At 44.7% G+C, this 14,875-nt stretch overlaps 1 protein-coding gene and 1 non-coding gene across 2 annotated transcripts in view; one reads left to right on the top strand and one right to left on the bottom strand.

Moving 5' to 3' along the window:
* The window catches only part of TICRR (TOPBP1 interacting checkpoint and replication regulator), a 42,182-nt gene extending 36,650 nt beyond the window's left edge, over nucleotides 1-5,532 (bottom strand). The window contains exons 1-2 of the mRNA XM_026510460.3: nucleotides 4,777-5,532; nucleotides 568-844 (exon numbers count right to left, since the gene is read on the bottom strand). Of these exons, the coding sequence (XP_026366245.1) occupies nucleotides 568-844; nucleotides 4,777-5,439 (940 nt within the window). The 5' untranslated portion in view covers nucleotides 5,440-5,532. The remainder of the gene's footprint in view (nucleotides 1-567; nucleotides 845-4,776) is intronic.
* Nucleotides 5,533-14,138: 8,606 nt separating this feature from the next.
* Nucleotides 14,139-14,241, top strand: LOC113263844 (U6 spliceosomal RNA). The gene has a single exon (XR_003319431.1). It is a non-coding gene; the product is annotated as a U6 spliceosomal RNA (small nuclear RNA).
* Nucleotides 14,242-14,875: the final 634 nt, after the last annotated feature.

Here is a 14,875-nt window from a genome sequence, read left to right as displayed (position 1 = left end):
AAACCACTCTTAAATTTCCTTAAACTGCACACAATGTATATAACATGATTTTATGTATACATCTCTACAGAGTAGACTCCTGTGTGGATATGGGATTCAGAAATGAGATTCACTATACAGCAGATCATATAGTAAACTTATGAAGAGTCTAACATGTTGGCTCTCCCTGGTAACAAGCACCATTTTCAGAGGCTGCTGATTGTTATTTCTTCTCTTAATCACTCATTGCTTCTCTATGGTCTTCCATTTATCAGTCTCTTCTATGAGGCAGGAAATCATACCACCCCTTTGCTTGGGCACCTGAACAGTATTATCCTTCTTTTCAACAGCTGGGAAATTCTTTAAAAATCACTCACTAGTTCTTTTTGTAGATGGGCTGGCAGTTATACTGTGCCCGTGTTCGACACTTTCCTGTGGTACCTGATTCTGCACAGACACCTTTTAATTACAAGCATTAATCGAGTGCCCAGGCTGTTGGAGACTCTAAAGAAGTGAAAAGCATGGGCTTGCCTTGAAGAAATCTATGTACCTGAGACCATAAAGCCCCCCAAAGGAGTATTTGCTTACCTTCAACAGGGAGAAATAATGTTCCTTCCATCCGTGGAAATGAGGCCTCGTATGCAGAATTATAGAGCAAACAGTTTAAAGTGGCATCAGGTGGCAGAGTTGAAATCCATGAAGAGAGGGGAGATTCACTTGCCAGCTTTTTTTCACTACCAAGCAGTATTTTCCCAGCTTTAGTACAATCCCGGCTGAAAGTTTCGGACGGTAAGATAGTGCCTCCTACAAGATGGAGCAGTTCACACACTGTCCAGTACCCAAGGTGGTCCGGGGATTCCCACAACTAAAATAAAAATTACAAAGAAATTCAGGTAGTTATAATGAGGCATCCATAAATAAAGCTTGGGGAGAGCAGGAGAAAGTAGACAACTACATTAAAGGATCAAATTACTCACTTATTGTATTAAGCCACACACAAACGGCCAGTATCCCATTACTGTACAGCCTGCTCTCACTACAGCCCTTGTCATCTCTCCCCTGGACTCTTACTTCCAGCCGCTCCAGTCTGTGTTCTGCCTCTCATCTGTCCTCCACGTTGCTCTAAGGATTCTTCCAAATCATGAATCTGATCGTGCTACTTCTCTAAAAGCTTTCAAGGGCTTTCCGCTGCCTCCATGACACAGTAATTCTCGGGCATAGCCCAGCCCTAAACAACCTTTCCAAACACATTATCTTCCCTCACCCATCGCTACCTTCCAGGCACACTGAACCATTCACTGTTTCTTGAACAAGCCGTATTTTATCTTCCATGCTTTGGTTCATTCTGTTTCCTGTGCTTCCCCTTCTTCTCCAACTTGGGTAATCTACCTCAAATCCTGTGTTCTCTGTGCCAGTCTTTATTTCCTCACACACAGACAATTGTTTATTCAACCTCGTTTAACAAACTTTTATTGAGCAAACTTCATATGCCATGGATTAGCAAGACCTAGTCCCAGTCGTCTAGAATCTTAAAGTTGGGGGTAGAGTGAATAAAACCGCAATAACATGAAATATTTAACTCAGTATCACAATATAACATGACAATATTCAAGTAGTATAGGAACATGACAGAAGAGCGCCTACCCCAAAATACAATTATCACGGTGGTTTGTCTACTCTACGGGAGTTAACAACTATAGACCACAAATTGCTATGGAATGTGAGATCTTCCAGGTCATCTCCAAATGTTTCCTATATTCAAGTTCAAAAAGGGGCATAAGAGTGCCCAAGGTCACAGCAAGGCAAGAATAGACTAGTCCAAAAACCAAGAACTATCTTGGATAGTGCTTTTAAAATGAGAGTCATGACCCTTTGGTGGACTTGGATGGATCTTTTGATAGTTCAAATGACTGGCTCATGATCAGCATCAACGAAAACCAGAATAGAAAATATCAGAGCACAACAGAAAATATCTGGTGCAGTGAAGATAAACAATATACTGTAACACTTTTGTTCCAGTTATACATGCCAGTTTGGAAATTAATCAATTAATATTTGCTATTACCATCCATATGTCCACGCCTGTGCTCACTGCTATGGGGGAGAATAGTACTAGTTCATATACCATAGATCCTGATTAGGATTTTCTGCCAAAGGGAAACAAAAAATTTGTTGAGATTGTTAGACATTCTGGCTAGAGGACAGCCAGGAAAAAAAATCTGCTTATCAATTGAAAGGTAAAGCTTTAATAAGAGTTGAAAAAGACATCAACTTTTGATGAGAATATATGCACATGATTAAAAAAAAAACCAATCACTAATAGAGTATGGTTACATATTTCATTTTTATTCATATTACAGATTAAAGGAGAGACAAGTCTTAGTGAGTTTCAAATTTAGAGATTTATAAATGTCCACAAGACTATAAATGCAGGGGCACCTGGTTGGCTCAGTCAGTAGAGCATAGGACTCTTGGTATCGGGGTTCAAGCCCCACATTGGGTGTAGATTACCTAAAAAAAAATAAAATCTTGAAAAAAAAAAAGAAAAAGACTATAAAGTCCAAGAGAGCAGGAACTATATCTGTCTGGTTCACTAATGGTACATCCAGCACACCTAGCAGATATGTAATAAATGTGTGTTGAATAAATCAGACTCGAAAGCATGCCAGAGGTCTCCTATGCTCTCTTTTATCCTGCAAGAGTTCTGTGCTTAGATCCCTCCTCCCCCAGTCTGAGCCCAGGTTCTGTTTCTTCCAGTTCTGTTTCCCAGGCTGTGAGCTCCTCAAGACGGGACCTGGATTTTCTCTCCTTCCCTTCTTTCTACCCCTGTAGTGAGAGCTCTCCAAGGACAGAACCTAAAGCCCCCTTCAATCTCTGCACTGTGGCTGGGCAGAGGCTTTTTCAAGAGGAAAAGATGACTCTTTGCCAGAAAAAAGAATTCCAGAAAAGCTTTTTTATGGGCATTTTCTTAGGGTAAACAACATAGCAGATGTCAGAAGGGAAGCCTCAAAGACCCATCCCCTCAGATGGTGGGATGTCAGAACTGGAAGAGATGTTTAAAAAGATACTGTCAACCTACTTATCGTAATGCTATTCCAAAAAGAGAAAAAGGAGAATCTCCAAGCCCCATCTGCTAAGATTTATTTCTAGCCAGTATTTGATTTAATTCCAGAATAAAGTCTTTGGTGTGATTTAGTATCAATTATCCCAAGTCAAGCAGTTATGTGTTGTGTACTATGTCCAGCACTTGATTTGCTGCCTTAACAAATTTTAAGTTCTACGATTCCATTTTCTCCATCAAATGTTTACAATCCCCTTAAACACCTTTGTTCTTTCCTTTTCTTTTATAAGCCACTGCAGCCTTATTTTGCATTTACCACATCTTTGGGGGGCTTTGTATGTGAAAGCATGTTGGAAATTTTAACAACATATATCATTCCTTAAGTACCTGCTCATTTTCCATTTGTAATCTTGCAATTTAACCCACTCCTAGTTTACTCACATGTGTTTCCAGGAGGTGGAATCACATCTTTCACCTGGTTAAGCCACTGCCCATCAATTTGAAGAAAATCTGTGCTTTTACCGCCTAGGCCCTAGAGACATGTGCTTTCTGAAACAAACTAAGCTCCTTTCCAGTACAAATCTTTATACCTGCTCTTTGCCTGGAATGTTCTTTCCCAACCTTCCTGTTCAAGTCATTCCCCCCCCCCACACACACACCCTTCTACCAAATCTTGCTCACCGGCTTATTCTTATCTGTTTAATGTATCTTCCTTACTAGGAGGTAAACCACCTCAACTGACCACCACACCCTCCGCTTTAACAGTGTACTAGGCACTCGGTGCAATGGCTTCTCAATGACTATTTGTTAATTAAATGAATGTGACAGGAGGAAAATGGTGGGGTTAAAAATACATACTTATCAGGCGCCTGGGTCATGATCTCTCGGGGTCCTGGGATTCCGCCCTCTGGGTGGAGGGGGCTCCCTGCTCTGCAAGGAGTCTGCTTCTCCCTCTGCCCCTCCCCCACTCGTTCTCTTTCTCAAATATCTTAAAATCTTACAAAACAAAAATCTTAAAAAAATCTTTAAAAATCTTAAAAAAAAAAAAAAAAACTTATCTCAGGGTACCTAACAGGAGCGGGGGCCCCAATACCTCAACAAAAACCCAAATGAGCCATTTAGGACTGTGAGTACCTAAATTTATTCCTTTGGTCAACAAATATTTACTGAACTACAATGTTCAATATGCCTCTGCAGGGGATACAAAGGTGTGTGTGTGCTTGCCTCTGAGGTATTTTTATACTAGATGGAAGGTGAGAGACTTGCACAATTGGAACATATAATGGGGAAAGGGTAAGTGCCACAAAAGTGCACGGAAATTCACAAGTTGAGAGTGAGTAGTTGCCACGGGCAAGGCGTTAGAGAGAAGTTGAGACCGGCATGGAAGAGTGAGCACTGGCCTTCGGGGTGACCTATAAGACAGAACACGCAGTCAAGATTTGTTGACCGACTAAACGATGCTTCAATATGCTGGAGCATTCGTTGTGTGTAGGAAAAACAGAACCTGGGAAGGCAGATAAGGGCCCAAATGGTGAAGGGCCTTAAATGCTTACCTTAGTATGTACCAAGGACCTACCTATCGTCCCAGTTTGTGACCAAAGGTCTTCCCTTCTGAAGGGACACATGCTGGTCACGCTAGTCTCGTTCTGGGTCTCCCGCCTGCTCTGCAGACGCTGCCTGGTTCTGGTCAACCAGCAGGGCACCGTGCGCCAAGGCCGAGTTTACCACGAGCTTACCTTAGGCCACTCGGTGGTATCCAGCCAGTACAAGGTGATTTTTCGGGCGATCATGACTTCCTGGACTCTCTTGGGCAGCAACTTCTCCATCACCTGCTTAGGGGGAGGCGGCAGGCGCTGGGCCTGGGCCTCGCAGCCGGACACGAACTGCAGCAGCTCCCTCTCGGAATGCGGACAGGCGGCCAGCAGGAAGACCGCGTTCACAAAGCCCCCGAGAGCAGTCTCGGCCTCCTTGGCCTCGCCCTCCACGTCCAGCAGCCTCCTCCCGCTGCTGCGCAGGATCGGCTTCGTGGGCGACGTGATCTCGGGCCGGTCCCACTGGTAGTCCAGCAGCGTCTCCATCAGGGCGCTGTGCGTGTGGCTGGCCCTGGGCGCCGGGCCCGGCAGGTGGGCGCCGTGGCCGCCGTCCCCGAGCCTGGCGTCCAGCTCCTCCTCGAAGTCCTCCCAGGAGCGGGCCCCCAGTTCGCGGAAGTCAGACACGCGGGACGGCCGGCTCCGCGCCCCCTCAGAGTCAAAGAACTTGAAGGCCCAGCGGACCCTGGTTAGGCCGAATCGACAACTCAGGTAGGTGAGGAGGCGCAGGGCGGCCCGCCGGACCGGACTCCGGCCGGCGGCACCGCCCGCGGTGTCCAGCAGCAGCATAACATTGTGACAGCAGGCCATGTCGGCCGCGCAGCCGCCCCGGGGCTCGGGCTGGGACCCGCGCGGCTCTCTTCTCGGCCCTAGCTTCAGAGACCCAGCGCCATTCACCGCTTCCCTCAGGAGCCCTGGTGGAAAAGCTCCCGCGCTCTCCAAGTGCTCCTGCCATTGGCGGAGTCAGCCCCCAAAGTCAGCTCCTATTGGTCGCTTGCCTTACGTAACTTACGCGAGTCACATCCATCCTTGGCGCTGATTGGAAGGACGACGGAGAAGCTCTCCGCCTGATTGGTGGAGGGCGTGGCTGTGAGTGGGGCACCGTGTTCCCGGAGAAACTTACCATTCATTGGCTTGGGCCTTAGTTTTAAAATTTAAAGAGGTTGTGCTTCGGGGGCGTGTCCTTAAGGTTCCCTTTCGGGCTGGAGGCCTGCGTTTGGGCAATTGTGCGCAGGCGTGGGTGCGGGCTGTTGGAAGGTGTTTACTAAGACTTTGCAAACTTGGTACTGGGAGGGATTTGGAGATGGTCTGACTCAAACTGGGATGAAGCCACTTCGACTTTCTACGGAGTAGAATCCGATGATGAAGACTTTCGTTTTCCGTAATTTAAGAAAAAAGTATTAACAATTTAAAGTTCACTTCCTTTGCCCCAATAATTTCAAGGAGTTCCTCTGAAGTAGGTAATTAGATCCAAATAAAAGACATATGTACATCATAGAGTTATCTGACCTGAGAAAAATTGGAAAACAGCTCAAATGCGAATGACCAAAGTATGGTACACCCTAAACGGAAGGAACATCATGTAGCTTTTTATATGTAACGTTAGATGAAAAAAGGACTGCGAAACAGAACCCCCGATTTTGTGTATTTTTAAACTGTTAAGATAAAACTGTACGGAAAGTTGTCTGTGATGGTTTCTGGGTGATGACATTATGCTGATTTTTTTAAAAAGTATATATATATTACACTTTTCTAAATTTTCTATAATTCTGTATTTTCCTGTTTCATAGTCGGGGGCAATATACCTAATGAATAAAAAGTATTTCCTGTTGTAAATAGAAGAAGCCAGTTTTCCAAAAGGGCGAGAAGGTAAAGGGAATATTCGCAGTAGAGGCTGAGGACAAAGGGGGAGTCGTTTATGATATACTGGAGGAAGGTCAAGGAAATGGGGAACCGTGGGTCAAGGTCCCCTTCAGGGATATACAGAGCTGTCAGGGGTTAAAATCCAGATGATGAGGATGACATTGGGAGTCTTGGTAAAAGCTGTGGGTTCAGGGCAGGACTCCGCCTGTCTGCAGGGTCTGCAGTGAAACCTGTTTCATTCTTGATATTGGTAATTTGTATTCTCTTTTTTTATATCAATCTTACTAGAGGTTTATCGGTTTTACTGATTTTTCAAAGAATGAGCTCAGTTTATTGATTTTTTTCTGTTTTCAATTTCTCATTTATTTGAGAGAGAGAGCGCGCGCGCTCACAAGCGGGGGGGGGGGGGGGGGGGGGGGCGGTAGAAGGAGAGGGAGAAGCAGGGAGCGCCAAGCCAGGCTCCATCCCAGGACCCTGGGATCACCACCTGAGCCCAAGACAGATGCTTAACTGATTGAGCCACCCATGCACCCCTCTGTTTTCAATTTCATTGATTTCTGCTCTTTACTCTTTTCTTCCTTTTGCTTTAGGTTTACTTTGCTCTTCTTTTTCTAGATTTTTTAAGTGAGAATGTAGATTGTTGAGGTGAGGGTTTTCCTCTTTCCTAAGGATTTCCTAAGGATATGCCTTTAGTGCCATAAATTTTCTTCTCAGCGCAGCTGTGTCCCACAAATTTGGACACCTTGTATTTTTTTTCCACTTATATCCATGTATTTTTAAATTTCTCTTGAGAATTCCTCTTTGACCCATGGATTAATTAGAAGTGTGTTGTTTAGTTTCCAATTGTTTGCAGATTCCCTGTTATCTTTCTATTTTTTATTTCTACTGTGATTCCATTGATTTGGTGGACACACTCTGTATGATTTCAATTCTTTTAAATTTATTGAGGTTTATTTTATGACCCAGGATATTGTCTATCTTCATATATGCTTCACGAGCATTTGAAAATAATGTATATTCTGCCATTGTTGAGTGGAATGTTCTATAAATACCAATTAGATACTGTTGGTTAGTGGTGTTTTTGAGTTCTTCTGTATCTGTGTTTTCTGTCTAGTTGTTCTCGCAGTTGTTGAGAGAGAGATGTCGAAGTCTTCAACTCTAATTGTGGATAAGTCTATTTCTCCTTTCAGTTCTATCATTATTTTGCTTTATATATTTTGCATCTCTGTTGTTCAGTGCATACACATTTAGAATTACTACGTCTTCTTAGTAGATTGACCCTTCTATCACTATGTAATATCTCTCTCTCTCTGTAACTGGTGATTTTCATTGCTCTGAAACACTGAGCTATTAATATAGCTCTCTTGCTTTCTTCGATTACTGTTTGCATGGTATATCTGGTTTCATTCTTTTTCTGTCAACCTATCTATATCATTGTTTGAAGTGAGTTTCTTTATGTGACATATAATTGAGTCATTTTATTTTATTTTATTTTAAAGATTTTATTTATTTATGTGACAGAGAGACAGCCAGCGAGAGAGGGGACACAGCAGCGGGAGTGGGAGAGGAAGAAGCAGGCTTCCAGCGGAGGAGCCCGATGTGGGACTCGATCCTGGAACGCCAGGATCACACCCTGAGCCAAAGGCAGCCGCTTAACGACTGTGCTACCCAGGCGCCCCTGAGTCATTTTAAGAAATCTGTTCTGCCAGTCTCATCTTTTAATTGATGTATTTAGACTATCCATGTATAATATATTATTGATTATTAGGGCTTAAGTCTGCCATCTTATTTTTTTGACTTTGTTTTTTTGATTTTCTGTTTTTTCCCCTGCTTCCTTTGGGGAACATTTTTTTAAATTTTTAATTTTTTTAAAGGTTTTATTTATTTATTTATTTGAGAGAGAATGAGAGCAAGAGACATCACAGAGGGAGAGGGAGAGGGAGAGGGAGAGGGAGAGGGAGAGGGAGAGGGAGAGGGAGAGGGAGAGGGAGAGGGAGAAACAGACTCACCTCTGAACAGGGAGACTGACAAGGGGCTTGATCCCAGGACCTTGAGATCATGACCTGAGCAGAAGGTGGGTACTTAATCGACTGAGCCACCCAGGTGCCCCAATTGAACATTTTTTTAAATTTAATTTTATCAATTTTGTTTGTTAGTGTATTTCTTTGTCTAGATTTTTTAGTGTTTTATCTGAGTATTACAATATGTACATATAACTTACCACAGGCTGGTGAAGTGTAGTTGTAATAAAGTATGGAAATATTACCTCCTTTTGAGTCCCTTACCCTCCTTCACTTAAAATTGTCTTAACTATTTCCTTTACAAATATTGATAACCACATTAGTTATCATTTTTGCCTTAATCGTCAAACTTAACTTACAAAACTTAAGAAGAGAAGGAAAGCTTATGCTATTGACCCATACTTTTCCTTTTTCCATTGTTCTTTCTTTCTTCCTGATGTTCTCAGATTCCTTCTTTTTTTTTTTTTTTTTTTTTTTTCCTGTTTTACAGCTTCCATTAGCCATTCTTTTAGGGTAAGTCTGCTTGCAGTAAGTTCCTTACGTTTCCTTCATCTGAGATTGTCGTTATTTTCCCTTTATTCCTGAAGGACATTCACCGGATATAGAATCCTGGGTTGAGAGTTCTTTTTGTTTGTGCCAGTCCTGTTTCTCCCCAGTGCTTCCTCTGACATCACTTGAGCAGGGGCAGGGAGGACATCTTGTTCCCGATGGATGGATTTGGGAGTCGAGGTTCCCGAAGGGATCTCCACTGCCTCATTATGCCTGGCACGGGGGCAAGTGTAGGCTCCCACTCAGTCTTTGCTGATGGGGCTGGGATATCGTTGGTTTAGTTTTTTGGTTTTGGTTTTTTTGGGGAGTGATTATTGTCTACAAGTTTTCTGTCTTGCTTGTCTGCCCCTGTCCTGGTCTTTTCACTAGAGAAAGCAGACTCCTTTGGGGGCTTTTTGTGGTCTGCAGCCGTTGAGGTATTAGGACACCAGCTTCTCCAGTATCCAGTCAAATATAAAAGGGTAAAAGAAAACGCAAGGAACTCACTGCCGTGTCAGTCTTTGCGTCTCAAGATTGCTAGCAAGTCTGCCTCTTCTCTCAACCTCAAAGAGTCTTCTCCTGTCTGTTTATATAGGATGTCCAGGGGTTTTAGCTATACTTAGTGGGAAGAACAGGAGTAAATATGTCTACCCCATTGTGTCTGGAACCAGAAGTCAGGGGTCTTTTTTTTTTTTTTTTTTTAAGATTTTATTTATTTATTTGACAGAGAGGGAGGCAGCAAGAGAGGGAACACAGTGGGGGGAGTGGGAGAGGGAGAAGCAGGCTTCCCACTGAGCAGGGAGCCCAGCCAGAACGCTGGGATCATGACCTGAGCTGAAGGCAGATGCGTAAGGACTGAGCCACCCAGGTGCCCCAGGAGTCTTTTTTATTGTAACTTACCACATCACACTCTATTCCAGCTCTTTAAGAGTTCGCTTTACTTTCTTCTTTTTTTTTTAAGATTTTATTTATGTATTTGAGAGAGAGCGAGCATGAGCAGGGAGAGGGGCAGAGAGAGAAGCAGACTCCCCGCTGAGCAAGGAGCCCAACTCTGAGCTGGATCCCAGGACCCTGAGATCATGACCTGAGCTAAAGGGCAGACATTTAACGACTGAACCACCCAGGCGCCCCAAGAGTTTGCTTTACTTTATAAACTGTGAGTTCTTAGAGGGCAAGAACAGTGCTTTATCTGTCTATGTTTCTCTAGTGTCTAGCAGAGTGGCAATAAATTATTTTTGTAATTGAAATGTAGTATGTTATCAAGCATTTCCCAGGTTAGGAATTTGTGCAGATACAGCTATATTACCACCAGAGGGCAGTAGCAGCAACCCTTCACTAAAGGCTCCCAAGCCTACATGCCCCACTCCAGAATGAAAGCTTTCCCCAGAACTGCTTGTCCTTCGTTTGGGTAAGAAAAGCTGAAGTCTGGGAACTTACTGTAATTGGGGCTCTCAGGGAGAAAAAAGGACCTTGGGGTGGCTGACAAGGCTGCACCTGGAGCACGTGGGTCCCATTCTTTTGGGGAACGATGTGGTCTGTGTTCCCATGAAGGGAGGGGAAGTCACCTATTTCCAGCATCTAGAGGGATAGTCGTGATTCTGGGCACTCCTCACAGTAATCCTGCAAGGCGGGCATTATTTCCTCCCTTTTACTGAGGAAACAGGCTCAGAGGGCCTCTCACAGCTAGTAAGAAGGAGCACTGAAACTCTTACACTGCTTCCCCCCAGGAGATCCAAGGACAGCCTCCTCCCCTGACAGAGTGGACCAGGGAAGGGACCTAACTGGCAATGGAGGCCCAGGCCAGCCCCACATCCAGCAAGCCTCTCAGCCCTGTGTTCTCCATCTTTCTTTAATGGGATGATAATCCACTTTGCTTTTAAGAGCCATGAGATCTAGGGCCAGGACCAGCAGGGCCCAGTACAAAGTAAAAATGTAGGACCCCTTATTTTAAACAATAAAAATTTCAGGGACACGTGGGTGGCTCAGTTGGTTAAGCGTCTGCCTTCGGCTCAGGTCATGATCCCTACGTCCTGGGATTGAGCCCCACATCGGGCTCCCTGCTCGGCAGGGAGCCTTCTCCCTCTCCCTCTGCCTGCTGCTCTGCCTACTTGTGCTCTCTCTGTTAAATAAATAAATAAAATCTTTAAAAGATTTAAAAAATTTTTTAATTTCAAAACAGCAACAGCAGAGCATTAAACCAGGCACAGGGCCCTTCTAAGTGTGGGGGGCCTGTGTGACCATACAAGGCACGTGTCCATGAAGCCAGCCTTGTCTAGAGCAATAGTAGAAATAATGAAATCATAATAGCTTCCCTCTTCAGCACAACTAATCTGCACTATACGCTTTCACTTTAAATATTTTCTTTCAGCCTTTCTGGGGTTTTCTCCCCCTGTGTGTGGGTTTTGTTTGTTTATTTTTTCAGAGAGAGAGAGAATCTTAAGCAGGGTCCAAGCCCAGCGTGTGAGCCCAACACAGGGCCTGATCCCACAACCCTGAGATGATGACCCCAGCGGAAATCAGGATGACTGAGCCACCCAGGTGCCCCTCCCCCTGTGTGTTTTCATCTCTACAATGAGGAGGTTGGACTAAACCAGAAGTTCTTAACCCTGGCTACACATTAGAAGCACCTGAGGACTTTAAAAAACTATCCAAAGCTGACCCTACCCCTCAAAGATTCTAGCTGAATTGGGTGGCGGTGGGGCCGAGACAAGTCACTAAACTCCCCCCCAGTTCCTACTTGAGGGCGATGATGACAGAAATGTCCTTCCTCTCCTGGAACACCCCCCCTTCTGGACCATTCCAGCTCCCGTAGGGCAGGGAGCCTTGAGGTCTCAGGTCTGGGAATTTTTCCTGGCAATGACATGAAGAGTATGTGCCCTTGGTGGGTCTGGATAAGGGGTGGGTCTTCTGAGGAAATTGTTTCTCGTCCACAGCAGCCATTTGCTCAACTCTCCATTCTGCTCAGGGTCCTGGGGCTCCAGAGTTCCCTGGTGGTCTAGGGGGAAGCCGTCCATTTGTGGCAATATTCCTGGGCACAAAGAAAAAACAGTGGCTTTCCTGAGCCTTCTGGGAAATGCCAGCTTGCCTAGCTTCCTTGACAGACCCAGAGCAATGTGCGTAAAGCTGTTAGGGAGAAGAAAGCAGAAAGGAAAATGTTTATCACACACTTTTTGAGTGTCTGGCATTGCACTAGGAACACTCACATTTAATCTTCCCAAACCCTTCTGGGTATGTATTTTTTTTTAATCTCCATTTTAACAGTTCAGAAAAGCTAAGTAAGTTGCTGGACGTCACACAGCTCACTGAGTGTTCCCTCTACTTACTGGAGGAGCAGGGCTGTGGTTCAGAGATGGGGTGGAGTGGGGTACAGGCTGGGTGGTGCTTGCTTCACCCCTGTCCTGTCATCTCTCTGACCTCTACTGGCCAAAGGCCTGGGACTCCAATCTCTTGTTCAAACCTCACATCTACTCCTACCCCAGCAGTGTTCCCTGGGAAACCGGGTCTGAGGGCCAGTATGATCCCACAGTCTGTGGGACTGGCCCTCTTTTCTGGCTGAGAAAGCCAAGCTGTGGCTGCAGCCAGTGAGGCATGGCCCAGGCCTGCCTTATCAGGCCTGCACAGAGCTCAGAAACCCTCCCCCTGGGTCCTGTGGAAGTGGAAATGGTTTGGAACACTGGGTCCATTCACTGATGTGAGAACCCAAGGATGAATGGAAGGTCCCCTGGGAAGGCATCCTGGGCTCCTCACAGAAGCCCATCGGGAGATGGGGCTAATGCAGCGGTCCTGGGGCCACTGAGAAGGCTGAAACTCCTTCTCTGAAGTCAGTTCTACTGCACAGAACCTGAATCTGCCACACAGATTAGGGCAGTTCTGTAAGAATGATCATCAGGCTCAGACTCTGCTAAGGGGGGTTTAGCCTCACCTTTGAGGAAGGGTCTCAAATTCCCCTCTATACTTGAAGGGGCTTCTAGAGGCTCAGGAAAGCTGTGAGGCCTGGTGGAAGGGTGGGAAGGGACAGAAACTCCAGACAATTTAGGGGGGTGGGCAGGACTGCAATCTCCCTAAGGGATCCAAGGCCAGACCAGAGGGGAAAGCTGAAGCTGATCTGGAGGCTCCACCCCCTAGGAATCCAGCCACCCCCCTTGAGGAGGCGGGGACCTGCGGTTTCACAGCCCTGGGCTGGACTGAGCCAGTGAGGCCTGGACCCACGAATAGGTGCCATGACGAAAGATTTCTATCACATTGTGAATCTCAGGACTGCCAAGTGGTTCAGGAGTGAAGGGCTGGGGAATCTTCTTTTAGTTCATTCCTCAAAAGCATAATTCAGATGAAAAATATTTTATAAGATGAACTGTGATATGGGATGAGAGGCAGTCCTGGAGGTGGATGGGGGTGATGCTTGCACAGCAGTGTGAATGTACTTACTTACTGCTACTGAACTGTTTGCTTTAAAATTGTTAAAACAGTAAATTTCATTATATGTGTATTTCACTACAACTAAAACAAAGAGGAATGTGAAACTGTGGTTAGCTTAGAAAGCATGTCAGGCCAGTCTCATCTGAGGCTGAAGAGAAGTGTCCGTGTGCTCCAAGAGCGCCTGCAGGCTGTGCCCACCCAACTTTTGAGGAAGGCATTGTCTTCTCCTAAAGGCTCACAGTGACCACCACCCCCCCGCCCCGCAGGGGGTTAGAAATAGATTTTAAAGAGCCTGACAGATGTGCCTCTCTTGTCACTCTTTCTGGCTATCCTCGGGTCCATGAGACAGGATTTTCTTTCTCCAGTAGGATTTGGGGATGAGTGTGAGGAATGAGCCAATAGATCAGGTCCTGGCTCAGGAAGCATTCTTTGTCACCATGTTTTAGGTCTGATAAACCATTTTACAAAATCAGAGCTGATGTGATTGTGTGGAGTTTGTAGTGGAGAACGTAGGCATCCAACCTCGGAGAGCCAGATGATGACCCAGAGGAGAAGGCACTCTGGGCACAGCTCTGTGTAGGGGTCTGTGGCCCTATACGAGGAGCACAAGGAGCCCCAGGAAAGAAGGGATTTCCTTGCCTGGAGTGTATCTTAAAAATTCACAAGAGTGGATCATATTATGTTTTTATACTTTGGCAACCCATATACTGAAACGAGAATGATAAAGATTAACTTGGTCCCTGCACAAGGATGAAATCAAATTTGTGAAGCATTCCATATTTTTTAGTAGTAGATAGTTGAAAAGTAAAATTTAAAAAACAATCCAATCTGGGGATGCCTGGGTAGTTCAATCAGTTAAGCGTTCAATTCTTGATTTCAGCTCAGGTTATGATTTCAGGGTTGTGAGATCAAGCTCCGCCTCAAGCTCCACACTGGGCGTGGAGCCACTTAAGATTCTCTCTCTCCCTCTACACCTGCCCTCCTTTAAAAATATATATAATTCAATTTATAATAAAAACAAAAAACAGAAAATACTTAAGAATAAATTTAACAAAAGATGTGCAAAATTTACACACTGAAAACTAGAAAACATTCCTGAGGGAATTTTTTAAAGGATCTAAACACATGGACAGACATACCATGTTCATGGATTAGAAGACTCAGTACTATTAATTCTCATTTGATTTACAGATTCAATTCATAAATCGTAATCTCCATAGGCCTATAGAATTGTAGAAATTGACATGCTGATTCTAAAACTTATGCAGAATTGCAAAGGACCTAGAATATCCAAAGCAATCTTGAAAATAAGTTAGAAGACTTACACTACCTTCCTTCAAGACTAAATATAAAACTATACTAATCAACATAACCTGGTACCATTATAAGGATCAACCAATAAATCAGGGGGCAGAACA

Source organism: Ursus arctos, unplaced genomic scaffold, assembly GCF_023065955.2.
Source record: "Ursus arctos isolate Adak ecotype North America unplaced genomic scaffold, UrsArc2.0 scaffold_28, whole genome shotgun sequence".
NCBI classification, from domain to species: domain Eukaryota; kingdom Metazoa; phylum Chordata; class Mammalia; order Carnivora; family Ursidae; genus Ursus; species Ursus arctos.
The sequence above is the reverse complement of the archived record's forward strand: the minus strand, read 5'-3'. Positions and strand labels throughout refer to the sequence as shown.